At 33.5% G+C, this 16,670-nt stretch overlaps 2 protein-coding genes and 4 non-coding genes across 7 annotated transcripts; 5 read left to right on the top strand and 1 right to left on the bottom strand.

Annotated features, from left to right (window-relative positions):
- The first annotated feature begins 1,857 nt into the window (after positions 1–1,857).
- On the top strand, positions 1,858–8,891 carry LOC124838393 (uncharacterized). 2 transcript variants are annotated; one of them, XM_088103092.1, is made up of 5 exons: positions 1,858–2,418; positions 2,884–2,952; positions 3,043–4,739; positions 4,830–4,950; positions 8,242–8,891. In XM_088103092.1, the coding sequence occupies exons 3-5, from the start codon at positions 3,060–3,062 to the stop codon at positions 8,868–8,870; spliced, it is 2,430 nt and encodes an 809-aa protein (XP_087959218.1). In that variant the 5' UTR covers positions 1,858–2,418; positions 2,884–2,952; positions 3,043–3,059; the 3' UTR covers positions 8,871–8,891. The 2 variants fall into 2 exon arrangements, with proteins under 2 accessions (XP_087959218.1, XP_087959217.1); XM_088103091.1 differs by having other exon boundaries at positions 1,858–4,739.
- A 119-nt stretch (positions 8,892–9,010) lies between these two features.
- Positions 9,011–10,049, bottom strand: LOC124838391 (dynein light chain 1, cytoplasmic-like). The gene is made up of 2 exons (XM_047313986.2): positions 9,592–10,049; positions 9,011–9,455 (listed from the first exon to the last, which is right to left on the bottom strand). Exons 1-2 carry the CDS (start codon positions 9,727–9,729, stop codon positions 9,312–9,314), a joined length of 282 nt encoding a protein of 93 aa, XP_047169942.1. The 5' UTR covers positions 9,730–10,049; the 3' UTR covers positions 9,011–9,311.
- A 5,601-nt stretch (positions 10,050–15,650) lies between these two features.
- On the top strand, positions 15,651–15,747 carry LOC124838405 (small nucleolar RNA Z43). Its single transcript, XR_007028843.1, has one exon. It is a non-coding gene; the product is annotated as a small nucleolar RNA Z43 (small nucleolar RNA).
- A 339-nt stretch (positions 15,748–16,086) lies between these two features.
- On the top strand, positions 16,087–16,166 carry LOC124838400 (small nucleolar RNA U83). The gene has a single exon (XR_007028838.1). It is a non-coding gene; the product is annotated as a small nucleolar RNA U83 (small nucleolar RNA).
- A 99-nt stretch (positions 16,167–16,265) lies between these two features.
- On the top strand, positions 16,266–16,355 carry LOC124838404 (small nucleolar RNA snR60/Z15/Z230/Z193/J17). The gene has a single exon (XR_007028842.1). It is a non-coding gene; the product is annotated as a small nucleolar RNA snR60/Z15/Z230/Z193/J17 (small nucleolar RNA).
- A 151-nt stretch (positions 16,356–16,506) lies between these two features.
- Positions 16,507–16,610, top strand: LOC124838401 (small nucleolar RNA snoR99). The gene has a single exon (XR_007028839.1). It is a non-coding gene; the product is annotated as a small nucleolar RNA snoR99 (small nucleolar RNA).
- Positions 16,611–16,670: the final 60 nt, after the last annotated feature.

Here is a 16,670-nt window from a genome sequence, read left to right as displayed (position 1 = left end):
TTTATTTATATTTATTGAGTTTGTTTAAATAATTCATTAATACATATTAAAGTATCAATTATTAATACATATTAAAGTGATACTTAAACATAGGACTTCCACAGTCAAATTGGAACATCAACTATAGCCTACTTCATCTTATTCTACACAATACACTGTCTTTTAAGAGTAATTTGTTCCTTTTCTTTTTATTAAAATTCTAAAGCAACATAACTTTTTGTTTATGGAAAAAAATTATAATAATTAACTTATTTAAAATTATATATATATCATTGATTTTTTTTCAGTGATAAATATAGGTGGGATTAAGTCCCTGAAATTCAAACCAATTGAATACCGAAAAATTTGATGATTAAGCGGTAGAGTTGAACAGATATAAAAAAGAAAATGGAAATGCCCCACAAGGATTGGTTCAAAAGAACAATTCTTATTTATATCTAGAAATTTTATTGGTAGAGTGAAAATAGTACGGAGAAAAAATAAATATGAGAAAAATAAATAGATAATAATGCTTGGGAGAAAGGAAAACCAGGAAATCATGAAAATGTGATTTGTTAGTTAGTTTTACTCTATTATTTTATCTATTTTCATTTTTTATATTTTTTCAATGTAAGTTTGACAAGATAAGAAAAATTTGAAAGGGTACGTAATTACAAAAAATAGAGCAAAAATTTGTATGTTTGATTTTAAATTTCATAAAATAAAAATAAAAAAATAAATAATATTTTAATAATATGTTTTTATACAATTTAATATATATACATTTTTTATTAATTGCTGAAGAAGTATTGCTTTTGTTCTGTATTTACAATAGTAATTAATTATTTGTTTTCGTGATAGTTGTTTAAGACTTTTTTTTATGTAAACCAAGAAAAACGTTTAATCTTGTTTAGTATAATTACTATGACTATATGTTTCAGTTTTTATTTTATTTTATATGTTTCAGTTTTTTTGTTTTAATATATTACTATGAATAATTACTTTTTCGATGTTATAAAAATTAATTTTCTCACTTCAAATTATTTGAATTAAGAATATCACTAGAACAAAATTATGTTATTTTGAAATTTAAAAAAGTGACTGATAAAAAGTAATATTTTATTAAATAACTGAAATTTAAAAAGAAACGAACTCAACTCAACGCAATTCTTAATTGAAAAATACAATACTATATATATATATATATATATATATATATATATATATATATATATATATATATATATATATATATATATATATATATATATATATATATATATATATATATATATATATATAGTAGACTCTATTAAGTAAACTAAGCTACTCAACCTGATGTAACTGTTTCCGTTTTCTAAAAAAAGTTAAACATTATTATGTTGAAATACACGACTAATTATTTAAATTTAATATTCAATTAACTTAGTTTTGTCAAAAGAAAACGTAAAAGGGTGTAAACAATTGATTGTATCATTATTATAAATTTCAACATCTCATATTATACTAACGTCTTAAATTTCATTAATGATTTTTCATGATAAAAATTAAACTTCACTAAATATAAATCAATTATTTCATTTTGAATAAAGGCAAGTTAAGCTTTTCATTATTATTTTTTCCTCTGTCCGTTTGTTCTTCTTTTCATCAGTGCCTAGCAGATCCGTAAATCAAACATTCTTATTTCCATTCATTTTTATGTTCGTTTCGATCTCTTTCCCACTTGTTTTTCTTTGAAATGCCGCGACAATGGAAGTTTTTTACACTAATTAAAGTTGACTCGGCTCAACCCTTTCGTCATGCGAGCGAGAAAGCAACAATCTTTACGTATATCAAATCATTGATTAGCCAAATGAATCACAATTAAGTGAGGAAATATGATGGGAGTGTTGAATCTCCACAGCCCACATGAAAAGTAAACACATCCTTTTATGATCATTCATTGCAGAAGTCTTGCATAGAAAAGAAAAAGGGAATCAGTACTAATGTTTTGAACTGAATTTTGTGGCTTCACCAACTAGAGTGCAGTGCCTGTTTCCACTTTCCATTCAGTGTGTAACTGACACATTTATGTTTCCTTGTACTCTGCAACATGTCTACGACCAAAACCATTATCTCTCATTTATTGCATTCATAATCTTTAATTGATCCCAATAAATAAAGCGAGTAAGCAACTGTACTCCACCTATTCAGCTCATAACTGTGTTTTGGAAAGTAATGCAAACACTTTCGTTTTGTTAAATATGTATCCATCCATCATACACGTGTGTTACCCCTATGAGTCTCTACTATAGGACTGGTTCCTCATTCGCATACCAACACATCTTTTGATGTTTTCATCACTTTCTTCCTCGTCTTCGTTATGCGATCTTGTATGTTCTGCTGATTCTGACATCTCTGCTTTGCACGACATCGTTTGGGATTGATGTCAAGAAAAGGGTACGTATGCATGAAACCGTGACTCCCTTTTTGCGCTTTTGAGCTTTATGTTGTGTTTTTGGGAAACAAGAATATTTTAAGGAAATCAAGAAAAATAGAGCTTGTGTTTTCTCTGAGAAATCTTCATCGGGCGATACCATTTTCTTTCGCCCTTCAATTATTGTTCTTTAATAAAATTTATGTACTATATCCCTTATGAGTTCAGTGGTGATTAACTCACTGATCAACTCTCTCTGTCCACAAATGGTTACTACGAGAATAAAGTAGGATATATATATATATATGTGTGTGTGTGTGTGTGTGTGCAATAGCTTAGTCTACAGTTCAATCTTAAATGTTACGATACAGACATGTTTTTCTTTTCTTTTCCTTTGCTGATGTTTCTTTGATGTGTATTCATGTTGGATGACATTGGGGACTGATTATTTAAGTGGCTATTTGAATGCTTAATTGGATATGTTTCAGTGGGACAAAGTGACAAACAAGTATGATATGTCCGCTATAAAACAGTGAAAATCAAGGGGACTAGACCATGTAAGTATATATTCTGTAAAAAATTATTAGAATTGTTGACTGTTTTAGAATATAAACAAATTCAGTCTGTTGATGAAATTTGTGTGACAGAAAACAAGGATTAAGCCATGTATAGATCATTTCTGAAATGTGATGATCCAAAAGGAGTTGTAGGATGTGGGACAATCAGGAAATACAGAACTCGTTCTCACAAAGGGAAGGACAAGACAAAAATGCAGAAGACAAGTGATATAATGGAAACATCCTTGATCAACAAGAGATACAAGGAGGAGAAGAAGGTCGCCAAAGAATGCGATGGAAATCTCGTTGGTCCATCATCTTTGCAGCTCACAAAGGTCTCCGAAGAGGATCATAGCTTGACCAATATGCTAGATTCATGGTCTAGAGATATTATATGTGAAGGAAAGTCCGAAGATATAGCAAAAGGTATTTTAAAAGGGGCTCTTGGTCTGCAAGATTCTCTGAGCATGCTTCGCAAGTTGCAAGAGGAGGTCGCACAACATACAGCTCCTTTTGGGAGAAAACAGACTGAGAAACCAGAAAGAGACAGAATTGATGGAAACAAGATTGGTATAAGGCAGGCTAATCCATTAGGAGAACAAAGTAATACAAAGGGGTTTCAAAGATCACAGCTTTCTGCTGGTGGTTCTTCAAGTAACTGCAAAGAGGAACTAAAGAAGGTGATTAAGGAGAGTTTGGTTAGGCAAAATATGTTTCCAAAGACCTCTGACGGATTTAATTCAGGTTCAGAAACTTTTCATATAAGCACAAGCCAATGTTTTGGGGTCAAGAATGACAGTCTTTCTGATCCTTCTTCATCAGTAATAGCTTCAAGGATTGAAAAAGGACCTAGCCTAGTTTTCAAGCTGATGGGTTTAGAAGAAGGCCCCTCAAAATCATTTCCAGCTGCAAAGCAAAAACTATTGGGTGGTGAGATAGATAAGTCAAAGGTCAGAAACAATGATTCTACGGCTGAGAAGGTTAATCCAGAACTAAAAGTCGTGAGGGAAACTCTTGAGACTACGCATTTCAAAGGTATTTTTAAGGAGAATTTTGTCAAAGATTCTAAGCCTCATGTGCATCATCATTTCAATGACACCAGTTCCAAGCAGTTTGTTGATTTATCTCACATTTCATCTACGGAACCTCAATGTACAATTTACCAACAATCAGAAAAAAGTGCCTATATTCCAGTTCTTCCAAAGGAGTTGAGAAAACTGAGAAGAGAAATACTCTCTTCCAAAACTATCAAACATAGAAAAGGTTCCAGTTCCACCAACATGGGAAAAGAAATGGAAAAAGGTATTAGGAAACGGCTTAAGAAAGAGGGAGGACCAAAATTTCTCAAAGAGGTTACTAAAGTGGATGCAAAAGGAAACAATCCTGTTGAAGAATATGCGGGTAAGGTAAAACTGTATTGTCACATTGGTCACACATCACATGTAAATGAGACAATTGATAGAAAATGGAAGGTACGGCCGATTAGCAGAAAACAGACAGAAAAGGATATCTCACAACCAACAATTGTGGCAGAACATCAGTACAAACGAGAAATCCCCTCCACAAAATTGAGGAAGCTGAAAAGTGGATCCAGAATCGACAAGAATGAGATTTCTTGCCTAAAGAGTAGAGGTTCAAACAACATCTCCACTAAAAAAACTACGAATTCCAAGGACGTTAAAGTTGAGAATAAAAAAGTTAATTCCGTGGTAGATTCCATAACAGGTAGAAAGAATCAAATGAAAAAACAAAGCCCTGTTGCTGAGCCAGAACTGGCTAATCTAACTGTAAGTTTGCCTTTTATTCTGTGCATATATATTAACCAGATAATGAAGTGAGATTTCCAATGAGTCTGAATTTACAATTCTTATGCATAGGTTGCACAAACCAGGCAGATAGAAAAGAAGAAAAATTACCCCGAGATTAGAATCTCAACTAGACTAGAAGATGAGCTCCTGATGGTGCGTGAAGCAGATGCCTTCATAAATAAGATTGGAGGTAAGTTTTTCAAGCTATTCCTGCTGGCAGAATTGAAATGAAACTAAAAATGCATTTTTTATGGATGCATCGTATGTGTGTTTATGCTTATCAGATATATGGAAGTAGAATGCCTTGCCTTCTTAATTTCTTGAACAATACAGAAACAAGTTACTATATTTTCTAATTTATGATAAAAACCAAAAGTTGTACTGCTACCATGGATCTAACCATGGATCTTGTTGGGTTTTTCAAGGGTAGACACCAGCTTACTAATTTTTTAACTTTTAACTCACCTTGAATTCTTGGTAGATTTCTGCAGGGACTTTTTTTTTGCCTCTTTCTAGTTGTCTTGGTCCGTCTCTATCAAAATAATTATTGGAAGTTTCCTTGCTTACGGAAGAAATTGTGTCTGTTAGGAATAAAAGAGAATGAGTTAGACACGTGTGAGACACGTGTAAGGAGAGTAATATGTTATAGTTGTTAGAAGAGAGAGAAGGTATAAATAATAAACTAAGTAGGGGGAGAGGGGGATCGGAGAATTTGTTCAGACTGGATATTTTCCAGAGGAGGAAGGTTAGGCTTCCTTGGGGTGATTCTTGTATTCTGATTCACTCATTCATCATTAATACATATATACATACTTTTCCATTCTTTATTCGAGAGTTGTGGTGAGAAGAGAGTCTTGATTAGGTTATTGGCATAAAGTAACCTAACAATTTGGTCCGACCTGCCGGATCCAAATCGGAGGAGTTGCGCGATGGAGAACAAGATGAATGCACTGGAGGAAAGGTGGGAAGGAAGATTCGATTCCATGGAAGCAATGCTTATGGAGATGCGAGCAGAGATGAGAGGAAGGGCTCGAAATGAGAGTCGCGACCGTGGAAGACGAAACATTAATCGCGACCGTGGGAGAAGAAGGAACCAGCGTCGGAGCTCCGAAGGGAGTCGCGATTCCGTCAACGCTGAACGCAAACGGCGACCACCAGAGAAGTCGGAGGACGAAGCGGAAGAGGACAGAGGAGACGTGCAACGTAGCGGGATGAAACGCATTGAACTCCCAACATTCGAAGGAGTGGACCCCATGGGCTGGATCGCGAAGGCAGAGAAATTTTTCGATCTACAGAACTTGACGGAGAGGAAGAAGATGAAGTTGGTATATACCTGTATGGAGAGAGGCGCGAGCTACTATTGGATTCGTTTCTGGCAGAAGAAAACCCGACATCCAAATTGGAAGATATTCACGGAAGCGCTGACGCGGAGGTTCGGCGAACTGAATCGAGACACCGTTTGTGAGGAGCTGGCAGCGGAGCTACAGGAGGGAAGCGTCAACAAGGACTTCCAGGAGTTGGGAAATTCGGTGCCACAAGCATCGGGAAAACCAGATCACTCATTTTCTGTTTCTGTCGATCTTGGAGCTGGCATTATAAATGGTGTTGAGGCTGTGGGGGCTATTGAGCGAAGATCAGATACTTATTCGTTGATTGGTGATCCGTTCGATCTTGGGTCGACAATGATGAACAGTGATTGCTTTCGCAATGACAAAGAAACCAAACAAAACAATTCGGCAAATAGACCATTTAATTCCGAAAGGGACAGTTCGGTGGAAAGAAAGCTTGATGAGGATATTTTGAGCTCTCAGGAGAGGAGGGTTAGGGATTGGCACTACACTCACTTGGAGCATGATTGTGCTGCTTCACTTAATAATGTTTCTCTTTCCGATTGGAATCACGATGAAGTGTATAGGAGTTTTGGAGGAGATCATGGTATGATTATAAGGGGTCACAGTTTCGTTGTTGAGTATCTGGGAGAAAGAATCACAATTCCCTTGAACCACATTGTAACAAATGTGTCAAATGATATCAAGGAGCCTGGTCAAAATTATAAAATCAAAGTTTCTACAGCAAATAACAACGATTTCTTTGGTGATACTGTTCTTGTTACTGTTTTACTGGGCAGTTTGAAGGCTGGAACTATACAGTGGTACCCACCTTTGCCACAATGGAAATGTTTTTCGGGGAAGCGTTTTAGTTATGGAACTCTAAATACAGTGGTTCTGGAATTTCCTAGTGAAGTTTGGGATTATGCTGGGGACTACTGGGAAGCAACAAATGCGAGGAGAAACACTAGAGGTCACTACTTTATGTTTTGTAATGTTAGGAACGCAGTTGGGGTTCCTGCCCTTATTGCATTAGAAGTTGGTAAAGTAGCCACAGATGGTCAAAGATGGAGCTCTTCGGGTCATCTCAAACATGCAATTAAGGTTCTCCGAAATTTTTTTGGGCAGGATTCAGTTCCAGATCATGTTACATATGTGGTGACTGATTGGGATACTGTTTGGGGGGCGATGATGAGTGGACTACGTGAGTCTGTTAGCAAAATGGACATATTGAGCACTGGAAATGAATATATTGTTGAGATGAAGGGATTAGAAATCAGAGACAAACTTTATTTCTTTGAGTCGGGAGGTTTGGATGTGAATTTAGGAGCTACCTGTTTGGCATCCCTGGGAAAAATGAAAGTAGATTGGTGGCAGTTGAGCATGGAGATTGAGCAGGAAGAATGGAAGACATCGGTGGAGGATTCGAGGAGCAGAATGTTGGAAGTTGATAGAATCCAGGAAGAATGGAAGATATTGGAGGAGGATTTGCCACCACCCAAGCCTCCAGACTTGAATTGGAGGGCATCACCTGGGAAGGGAAGAGGAGCATTACGGCAAATAACAGTTCCCTAACTTCAACCTTGAGGACAAGGTTGATTTTGAGGGGGGGAGTAATGTTAGGAATAAAAGAGAATGAGTTAGACACGTGTGAGACACGTGTAAGGAGAGTAATATGTTATAGTTGTTAGAAGAGAGAGAAGGTATAAATAATAAACTAAGTAGGGGGAGAGGGGGATCGGAGAATTTGTTCAGACTGGATATTTTCCAGAGGAGGAAGGTTAGGCTTCCTTGGGGTGATTCTTGTATTCTGATTCACTCATTCATCATTAATACATATATACATACTTTTCCATTCTTTATTCGAGAGTTGTGGTGAGAAGAGAGTCTTGATTAGGTTATTGGCATAAAGTAACCTAACAGTGTCCAAAAAAGAGCATTCCTTAATCTATATTTTATTGGATGATCAATATTTCTAACCTATAAAGTTATGTCGGAAATAATAGTTCTACTATCACAACTTAATTCAGTCATTGCTTTGTATTATGTTATCCTAAGCTTACACCTATGAATAAATCAAGAACTTCATCACATAACATGCATTTTCATTGTGTGTCTTTGTGTAACTTATTTGTCTCGTTTTGACACCACAGAAAAATGCAAGATGAGGAAGAGTTCTTCAGGCGATGAGGTCATTACGCTGCTCAAATCTGAACATAAAAATGATGATATCAATGCTTATAGCATCGACGGTGACAGAGAAGGGACAGAGCTGAAACATTTTCTTCTAACGAGTCCATCATTCATAGGACATGCAAAGAAGCTCTTCAATCTTGATGAGGATCGTCACAACACCCTAGAAAAGGATGAAACCATTTACAGCATGACAAACATGAGGCTTTACTTGGATTGCGCTTACGAACTGACAGAACGTAAGAGTCTTCAAGACTCCGAAGTCGTTCGTTCTCTCTTGCTGGCATGTGGGGGAAACTCAAGATTACGCATCTCCTTATGCAAGTTGGTGGAAGAAATCTGTGATGGCATTGAGAATCTGAAATTTTACAGAGAAGATTATGATTGTAGAGAGGAAGATTTTGCGTACAATGACACCTTTGCAATGATGGAGAAAGACATGAAGTGCAAGCGAGAGATAAATGGAATGTGGGAAACTGGTTGGAGAACAGGCTTTTGTGCAGACGAGGCTCAACTGGTTGTCAATAAAATAGAGAGCCTGCTTATAAGTGGATTAATTGAGGACCTTGTGATCAATTTATTAGCTTAATTAAATATTTACTCAAATAATTCGGAAAAATTATTGTCTAATTTTAGTACCTTTTTCCTTTCACAAACTTTTCATTTCTCTTTATATTCTTATTTGCTAAATATACGGACACTCGTTCAAAACATAAGCACTCTCCCACAAATAATAAAGCTGAGACAGTTTTATTTCTGTTTGTTTTACATAAAGCAGAGACAGCATTTTAATCATAGTTGGAGCGATACATGCATTTACATAGGAGAATCCAGAGTGATCGAAATGGTCGATTTGAGAGGCCAGATGATGGAGACATGTCATGAGTCATCCATACATAGTTTGTTCCATGCTCTCGCATCTCAAATATTCTGCTACTGCATGCAACCATAACCAGATGAAGAATCAAAAACCTATTCCTTCTCTCATAACCAAACCCAGGATTCTATCTCAGATTGTACATAGCATAAATCAAGAAGATGTCCCCTTAAAGATAAGAAAATTAAGAGTCTCCAGAGCAAAATAGATGAAAGTCCCCGATGAATGGGTGAAATAGCACCCAAAATTCGATCCCACCACGCATTGCCACCCATTCCCATACACACTATCAAATTCCTGAAAATCAAACGCACAAACAAATAATCAATACAAAATAACACAACACCCCACAGAACAAAAACTAGTCTTGAGATATAAAATGATTGGAGAAGAGAAAATATGAGAAACAGAAAGAAAGATGAAAGAGAGGCACCTTCTTGATATGGGCAGCAACAGAAATGCAATCAGAAACATCGTAGAGATCAAGGGCGTGAGAAGCAGCGGCCATGGCATGGATCTGCATCTTGGGTGACATGTCTGTTTCTTTCACCAAAGCTTTGCCTTCCAACATCCTTAATTGAGTGATGATGATTCTTCTCGGTTGTTCTTCTTTGTTACAAGGTTTTTGTAGTGTAACAATCTGTTACCTATGGCTGAGCCTGTGGCACCAGAAGAGAAGAATGAAGAAGGCCCAGTTCCAACTTAATCCAGCCCTGGTTCCAACAATGATGCATTGCTGATTTGAGGGATCTTATTATTGATGGGGTGACACTACTTCAAAACATACACGTATCCTTACACCACCTTTATTTTCACCTATCTCTTGTCTCCATCTGCTCCTCTCTCTCTCTCCAACAAAATTACAAAAAAATGTCTGCAAAAGAAAAAAAAAAAAGCTCTCTTTTATGTCATTCAAACTGCAATTTTATTTCATTCCACAGTTTATAATTGTAGCAGTCTATCTGGTTCCACCTTGAGAACACATAACCCTCGTAAAAATGGGGCAAGTGAAAGCTGTTACTACCTGTTAATGAATTTGTAGAAATTTTCCGAGAATTGATGCAAGTCTAAATGTACTATGAGTTGTTTTTACAAATTAATAAAAGAATATTGTTATCTACTATTTGGTAAATAACTGCTTATTTGGAAAAATATTTGTTCAAGTGTGTATTATGAAAAAAAAAAACTTTATAATGGTTAAAAATCAATTTCATAAAAACTTGTGTTTGGAAAAAATATATGCATTGAATATTTCTAAGTTGGAAATGTCAAATGGTAGGCTGGGTTAACCTACATGTCTGCGCTTCCTGTTCCTACGATAAAAAAATAAAAACAAAAATCCTACCATAAGCAATATTAAATTAAGCAAATTAATATTATCTTTAAATTATTGAAATCTCATTTCCGTAGATGCTTTACTCGATTGATAAATACGCTCTTACTTAAAGATGTTCTTAGGCAAAAAAGATTACCAATATAAAATTCATTTTCAATACTTTTTGTTTTATAAACTTATGCGTCGAACTTTGTGCAACCACGATTGAAAATAATTAGGAAATAATGTAATTAGGATGAATTAGTGAAGATTAGGAGGAATCTTCCCACTAAAATCCAAACTAATTTTAATCATTGTGGTTGATGTAAGTAATTGGCATTAGTTAATCTCTCTGTCACTGGGAAATTCAACCATGGCGGTTTTGGCAAAAGATGGTTGTCAAATGGATCAGTCCAAACATGCTTTCACACAATGCTATGTTTTGGTTTAAACATTCATTTCACATTCACAATGCATGGAACAAAAACAAAGAATTAGTCAACCGCTTATTACTCTTTCTATTGTTTGACCAACAAAGACTACAGAACTTCTTACCTCACAATTAAAAAAAATGTCCAAATTTATTTACCAGGTTCCATGGAACGAAAAATCTTCATTTTCTCAATGCAAAAAGTGGTAGAATGGAAATATGTTAGAATTTTCTTTTGCTTGATGTAATTTTTTTTTCTTTGATATTAAAATATGATGTGGATGTGTGACTTACCTAATATATATTTTTATTTTTACGCAAATCTAATTTTATCAAGTGATCAAATTTAGATTATAAGTTATAAGGCGTGATATTACGTGAAAATGGATTTGAAAATCGATTGTTTATTATTACTATTATTATTATTTATATTTATTGATATATATATTTATTGATATATATATATATATATATATATATATATGAACCCAACAAACATTATAATAAGTTATTTCAACTCATAATTATATATATGGAATTAATTTTACCTCAATCCATAATTATTTATATGTATATGGAATCGGTTCTCACTTGCAAAACACATCATGTATGTCATATTTAACCTTACACCATACATTGTTAATGTAAATAATTGATTTCCATATTCTAAAATTGGTTTCCTCCATTCATGGAATCAGTTCTCATCCCATGAAATCGATTAGGTCATCCTAGAATTGATTCTCATCTCACACAAAGCACTCCAAATGTCATTGATAGTTTAATATAATGTGTTTTGTGCAAGGATTTAAATCTCTATCGATCCAACATTTATTCTCTCATAAATATCTTCAAATCCAATGGAACAAACACGCACATATACGTGCATGTACATTTTATCTTAAATGTATGATATGAAATATCAATAATGTATGTTGCTTGTGTTGTGAATGATGAATGATTGAGGAACAATGTTGTTGTATGTTTTTGTATGACAAGCTAAATTGTATGGAATAATTTGATGAAAATATTAGATGGATTCATGATTGAAAAGTTATCTTAGGACTTGATGTATTAGATGGATTCATGATTGAAAAGTTATCTTAGGACTTGATGTATTAGATGGAATTCCAATGAGGAATATCCTTGTGAAATTGTGTTTTTTTAGTGTATGCATTATTGTGGGAATCCAAGGTTAGATGTTATCTTGATACTCTAATAGACTTGTGTAGAGTATAATTGATTATGTAGTGAGAGTAGTATGAGGTCCTGGTCAAGGGTTTTACCTTAACCCAAGATGTGAATGAGATTAACTCTGTGTGTGGTAGGGTGAAATTCATTGACAATGACTCTGCAAAATAGTAGAGGTCACCATAAGTTCAAAACCTCCTACGATTCGATACTAATGTCTGTAACCAAATAATTAAGTTTAGACAGGCCCTTTGATGATTTTTATATATTATGTGTTATTCTATGTGAAAATGGATAATGTATATTGTGGATCAAAGTATTATCTATGTGTTTTTTTACAAATTACGCTATTTGTTGATGTATATACCATCAAGTTTTAGTGTATTTCATGCTCTTGCTATGTATTGAGAGTATTAAGGACATTATACAAATTTCTATTGTGGAAAAAGTTTTTTTTGCAAAGACTATGATCATGCTAACTTGTATGTTTATGTATGTTGTTTTCTCATATAGATATATTTAAAGGTTTACCCTCATACCTTAATGTATGATATCAAAAGATAGGAAATTTCTTTATTTTAGGATGTTATAATTTTTAGTATCATAAGAGTTCATCTTTAGAATGACCTAAAATTTATGGATTTATCGTGTGTGACGTGTTTAAGTGTTTAAGTTTTGATTATAAATATAGTTATCAAACTAGGAGTATTAAGAAATAAATAATCTCAATGGAGTGACGAGAATGCACACTCATGACTACAACAAAGATGTTTTTCTCTCTTAGTTTTAAACATTTAGGGGAAGATAGTGGTAAAAAAAAGGTAGTGATATAATGTTTATGTAAGAGAATGTGTTGTTACAGGTAGATCGATCACATTGATCGTTGACATAAAAGATGATCGATCGGTAGACATCTAGCATAATTAACCAATCTAAAAGTAGCTTAACACAAATAAGCTAAATGTACTATATAGGATCCGTCGACAAGAGACTGAACAAAGACGATCGATCAAAGACGTGAGGACAGTAGATCGGCCATCTGGACGAAAGTGTCAGTCGGCCTGGTAGGCACACTTAAGGGCATTAATGGATAATTAATGTGAGTAATTATCGTATCATATGCATATATATTACATTTATGAATGATTGGCAGTGTATATTTATACTGCATTAATGGACATTCAATGGGCTGGACAATTGCAAAGCCTATAAAATGCAAGGTGAATGATAAGGTAAAGACGACTTGATCTATTATAATAAAATATAAATCTCTTTATGAAACATATCTGACGTCGGAGTGTCTTCTGTAGGTCGACAACTCGGAGAGGATTGAAGGATCAAAAGAGAATAGAGCAAATAAGGAAGACCTACCCTCAGACCAATTTAACCAAAACACTAAATAATAGCATTAAAACACGATTGAGTCATAATTAGGCCAATGATAAGTAAAAATCCATTACAAATAGTATAAATAGAAGTTCTGTGTACATTTTTAGTGGATTAAGACGATCAAAACATTCTTCACATCAAACTAATCAAAGACAAAAGTAACTCAAAGACCAAGACATAAAGGAGTTAAAAGTGGCCGACCGATATTATAAAAACATTTTGACGCTCACCATGGAGTTGAGCAAGTACTTTTTTTATTCCCATGTTAACCATAACAAACATGACGGAAAAAGTCAACTCGCAACATATCGACTTCTCGACCTCAACCTTTTTGGCTAAAACTTGACTTATCAATCTCGACATCTCGACCTCATCCTCCTGGTCTCGACCTTTTAGCCTCAACCTTTTCAACCTCATCCTCTTGGACTTAACCTATCAGCCTCAACTTCTTAATCTCGACTTCTCAATCTTGAGATATTGGTCTCATCTTCATGGTCTCAATCTGTTAGTCCCGACCTCTCAGTCTCGACCTGTTGGCCTGTTGACCTCGACTTGTCACCCTCAACTTGTTAGTCCCGACTTTTCAACTTCAACCTATCGACCTCATCCTCTCAGCTTCAACCTATCGACCTCGACTTGTTAGTTTCAAACTCTCAGCCTCGACTTCTCAACCTCGATCTTTCGCTCTTGACCTATTGGCCTTGACTTATCAATCTTGATCTGTTGGCCTTGATCTCTTAATCTCGACCCTTTTAACTTCATCCTTTCGGTCTTGACCTTTCAATCTCAACCTTCTCGACCTTTATCATCTTAATCGTGACATTTCAACCTTAATCTTTACATCTTAATTCTCAATATTGACTTCTTGACCTCATCCTCCCGATCTCAACATTTTTTTATGAAAATAAAAAATAATAAAATTATTATTATTGTTATTTTTATAATTATTATAATTATAAAATTAAATATAAATAATTTTTATGTAAATAAATTTTATTTGTTTTGTAAATATTTTTATAATTAAAATTTAATTTTAAAAAGAGTCAAATAAAAATATAATTTTGTTAAAAGAAACTATTACTTAAAAAAATTGATAAAGTAATTATTTTAATTTTAAAAAAATATTTAAATGATAAAATTGAAAAAAAAAATATAAACAAAAAATTATAATATATATATATATATATATATATATATAAATATTTGTGCCCAGTTATTTCTTAATATTTTATTTTATTAAATGCTTAACGTTTTAATTTAAATTATCATCCAGTCTCTACCTGGTGGCCATATACAAATAAGATGTGCCACAACATTTTTAATTATATCTCTCAGTAACTAATTAAGTTTTTCTTTTTAAATTATATCTCTACACCTATAATAATATATAAACGATTCTCTAAACATTTGTGTTAAAATTATTTTTCTGTAATAACATGTAAATAATTTTCTCCATTTGTATATACAAATTATTATTATTTATTTACTATATAAATCTAATAATTTTGAAATAGATTAGATTTTTAGTGTTTTTAATATTTAATTTTATATAACCAAACCTCTTATTTTAACGTGAATTCGTTATATATATATATATATATATATATAATAACTAATAACCATATATAAAATATTGTACGTTTGATGTACATTTTCTATTTTATCCTTTATAATACTTTTAAGTTATAATAAAAAGTTATTAATTTAAAAAATTAAATCATAAGTAACTGTTCATATTTTTTAAATAAAGTCAAATTATAAATATTTTGAATATATCATTATATATAATTAAAACTCTTGTGGTTAAATTATTTCACTATAATATACTATATATATATATACACTAATTGACATTATTTAATAAATGAAAAAATAAATTAATTTTTCATTTATTTTGACATCTTTGAGAAAATGTTTAGGTTATTATTTGGCGGCACACGTTAAGGAGAACGCATCATCCGCACATTCTAGAGACATCTACTCACCCAAAACCCTAGCCAGCAAATCTCCTTCCCCCCTTTATAAACACTCTCTACGCCCCTTCACTCTATGTTCCTCAAGAGGCTAGGGTTTCTTTTACACTCTCAATTCATAAGATTCCAGTTTTTAGTTTTTCATCTCTGTGTGTTACATTTGATTGTTGTAGTGTGTGTCGAAATCAGATCGAATTGGACTGTGATGATTCTGTGATAAGGTCTCGTTCGTCGTAATTGGCCTCATTGGCCTTGCCGACCATCCTGCTATATCACCACCCATATTCTGAGTCCCTTCTTTGTCCATTTTTTTTCCCCATTGAATTTTATTTGATTAATGTTTCTGTCTTTGTTTTATTTTTTTTCAGTTCTTCTTCCATATTTGCTGCTATTGTGGTTAGTAGCAAGATTTGTACTCTTTGATTGGCCTATGATTAAATTATAAATAATAGACAAGCATATGTCTGAACTACTCTGTGTGGATCAAACTAATCTTCTCTATGAGGCCAACTATCAACGTTTTTTCTATAGATATTTTTCTTTATTGAGTGATTGTGTTTTTGTTCATCTTAGTTTAGGTGGTGATGTTGCAGTGAAATGTTAGTTTATGAATCCTAAATTCTCTGTTTTTATTGCCAATGATGAATGATTTAGTGAATAGTAATGGATGATATTCATGATTACGAAATCACTACTGCCTTCCTTCTGAGGCCCCTTTACTATAGTTTTCTTTTTTATTTGCATGTTTGTAATCTGTTACTGTCTTAACTTATTATTTTCCTTTTATTGAGTTTGTGTTATTAATATGTTGGAAGGGTCATATGATGATCATAAGCATAGTTCAGATGATTTATCTGTGATTATATTTAGTTTTAGTCTTTCGCTCCTATCTGATGACCCTTGTCATTATGCTTTAAATCTTAATTTTTAGGTTTTAGATTGGTCTATGTTCTTACTACTACTCTTGTCTGATTTGGTTTTGTCATCTTTTATTTAGATTTTGTTACTTGAATTTACGGGACTTTACGTCTGCCCCTTTAGCAGTGATTCCGAGTGCTTTAGGGATGAACATGTCCCTAACATTCAATTCATCCATCCTTTTCACTTTGTCAGCTCTTTTTTCTGTTTCTTGCTGATCATTATAGGGTGGAAAATATAATTTGTCACTGTAGAACTCATTTACTGTAATTGTCAATTTTTAATCAATGCATGCTATC

This window comes from Vigna umbellata, chromosome 1 (assembly GCF_029865625.1).
Source record: "Vigna umbellata cultivar VRB3 chromosome 1, Vumbellata_1.0, whole genome shotgun sequence".
In the NCBI taxonomy this organism is placed as follows: domain Eukaryota; kingdom Viridiplantae; phylum Streptophyta; class Magnoliopsida; order Fabales; family Fabaceae; genus Vigna; species Vigna umbellata.
Note: the sequence above shows the minus strand (reverse complement) of the source record. Positions and strands in the feature narration are given on the sequence as shown.

Excerpts from the sequence above, each read along its gene's own strand:
- LOC124838393 (XM_088103092.1), top strand. The coding sequence starts at position 3,060 with ATGTATAGATCATTTCTGAAATGTGATGATCCAAAAGGAGTTGTAGGA. Across the intron at positions 4,740-4,829 it reads CAGAACTGGCTAATCTAACT|GTTGCACAAACCAGGCAGAT; the intron begins GTAAGTTTGCCT and ends TCTTATGCATAG. Across the intron at positions 4,951-8,241 it reads CTTCATAAATAAGATTGGAG|AAAAATGCAAGATGAGGAAG; the intron begins GTAAGTTTTTCA and ends TTGACACCACAG.
- LOC124838391 (XM_047313986.2), bottom strand. The coding sequence starts at position 9,729 with ATGTTGGAAGGCAAAGCTTTGGTGAAAGAAACAGACATGTCACCCAAG. Across the intron at positions 9,456-9,591 it reads TTGCTGCCCATATCAAGAAG|GAATTTGATAGTGTGTATGG; the intron begins GTGCCTCTCTTT and ends TTTGATTTTCAG.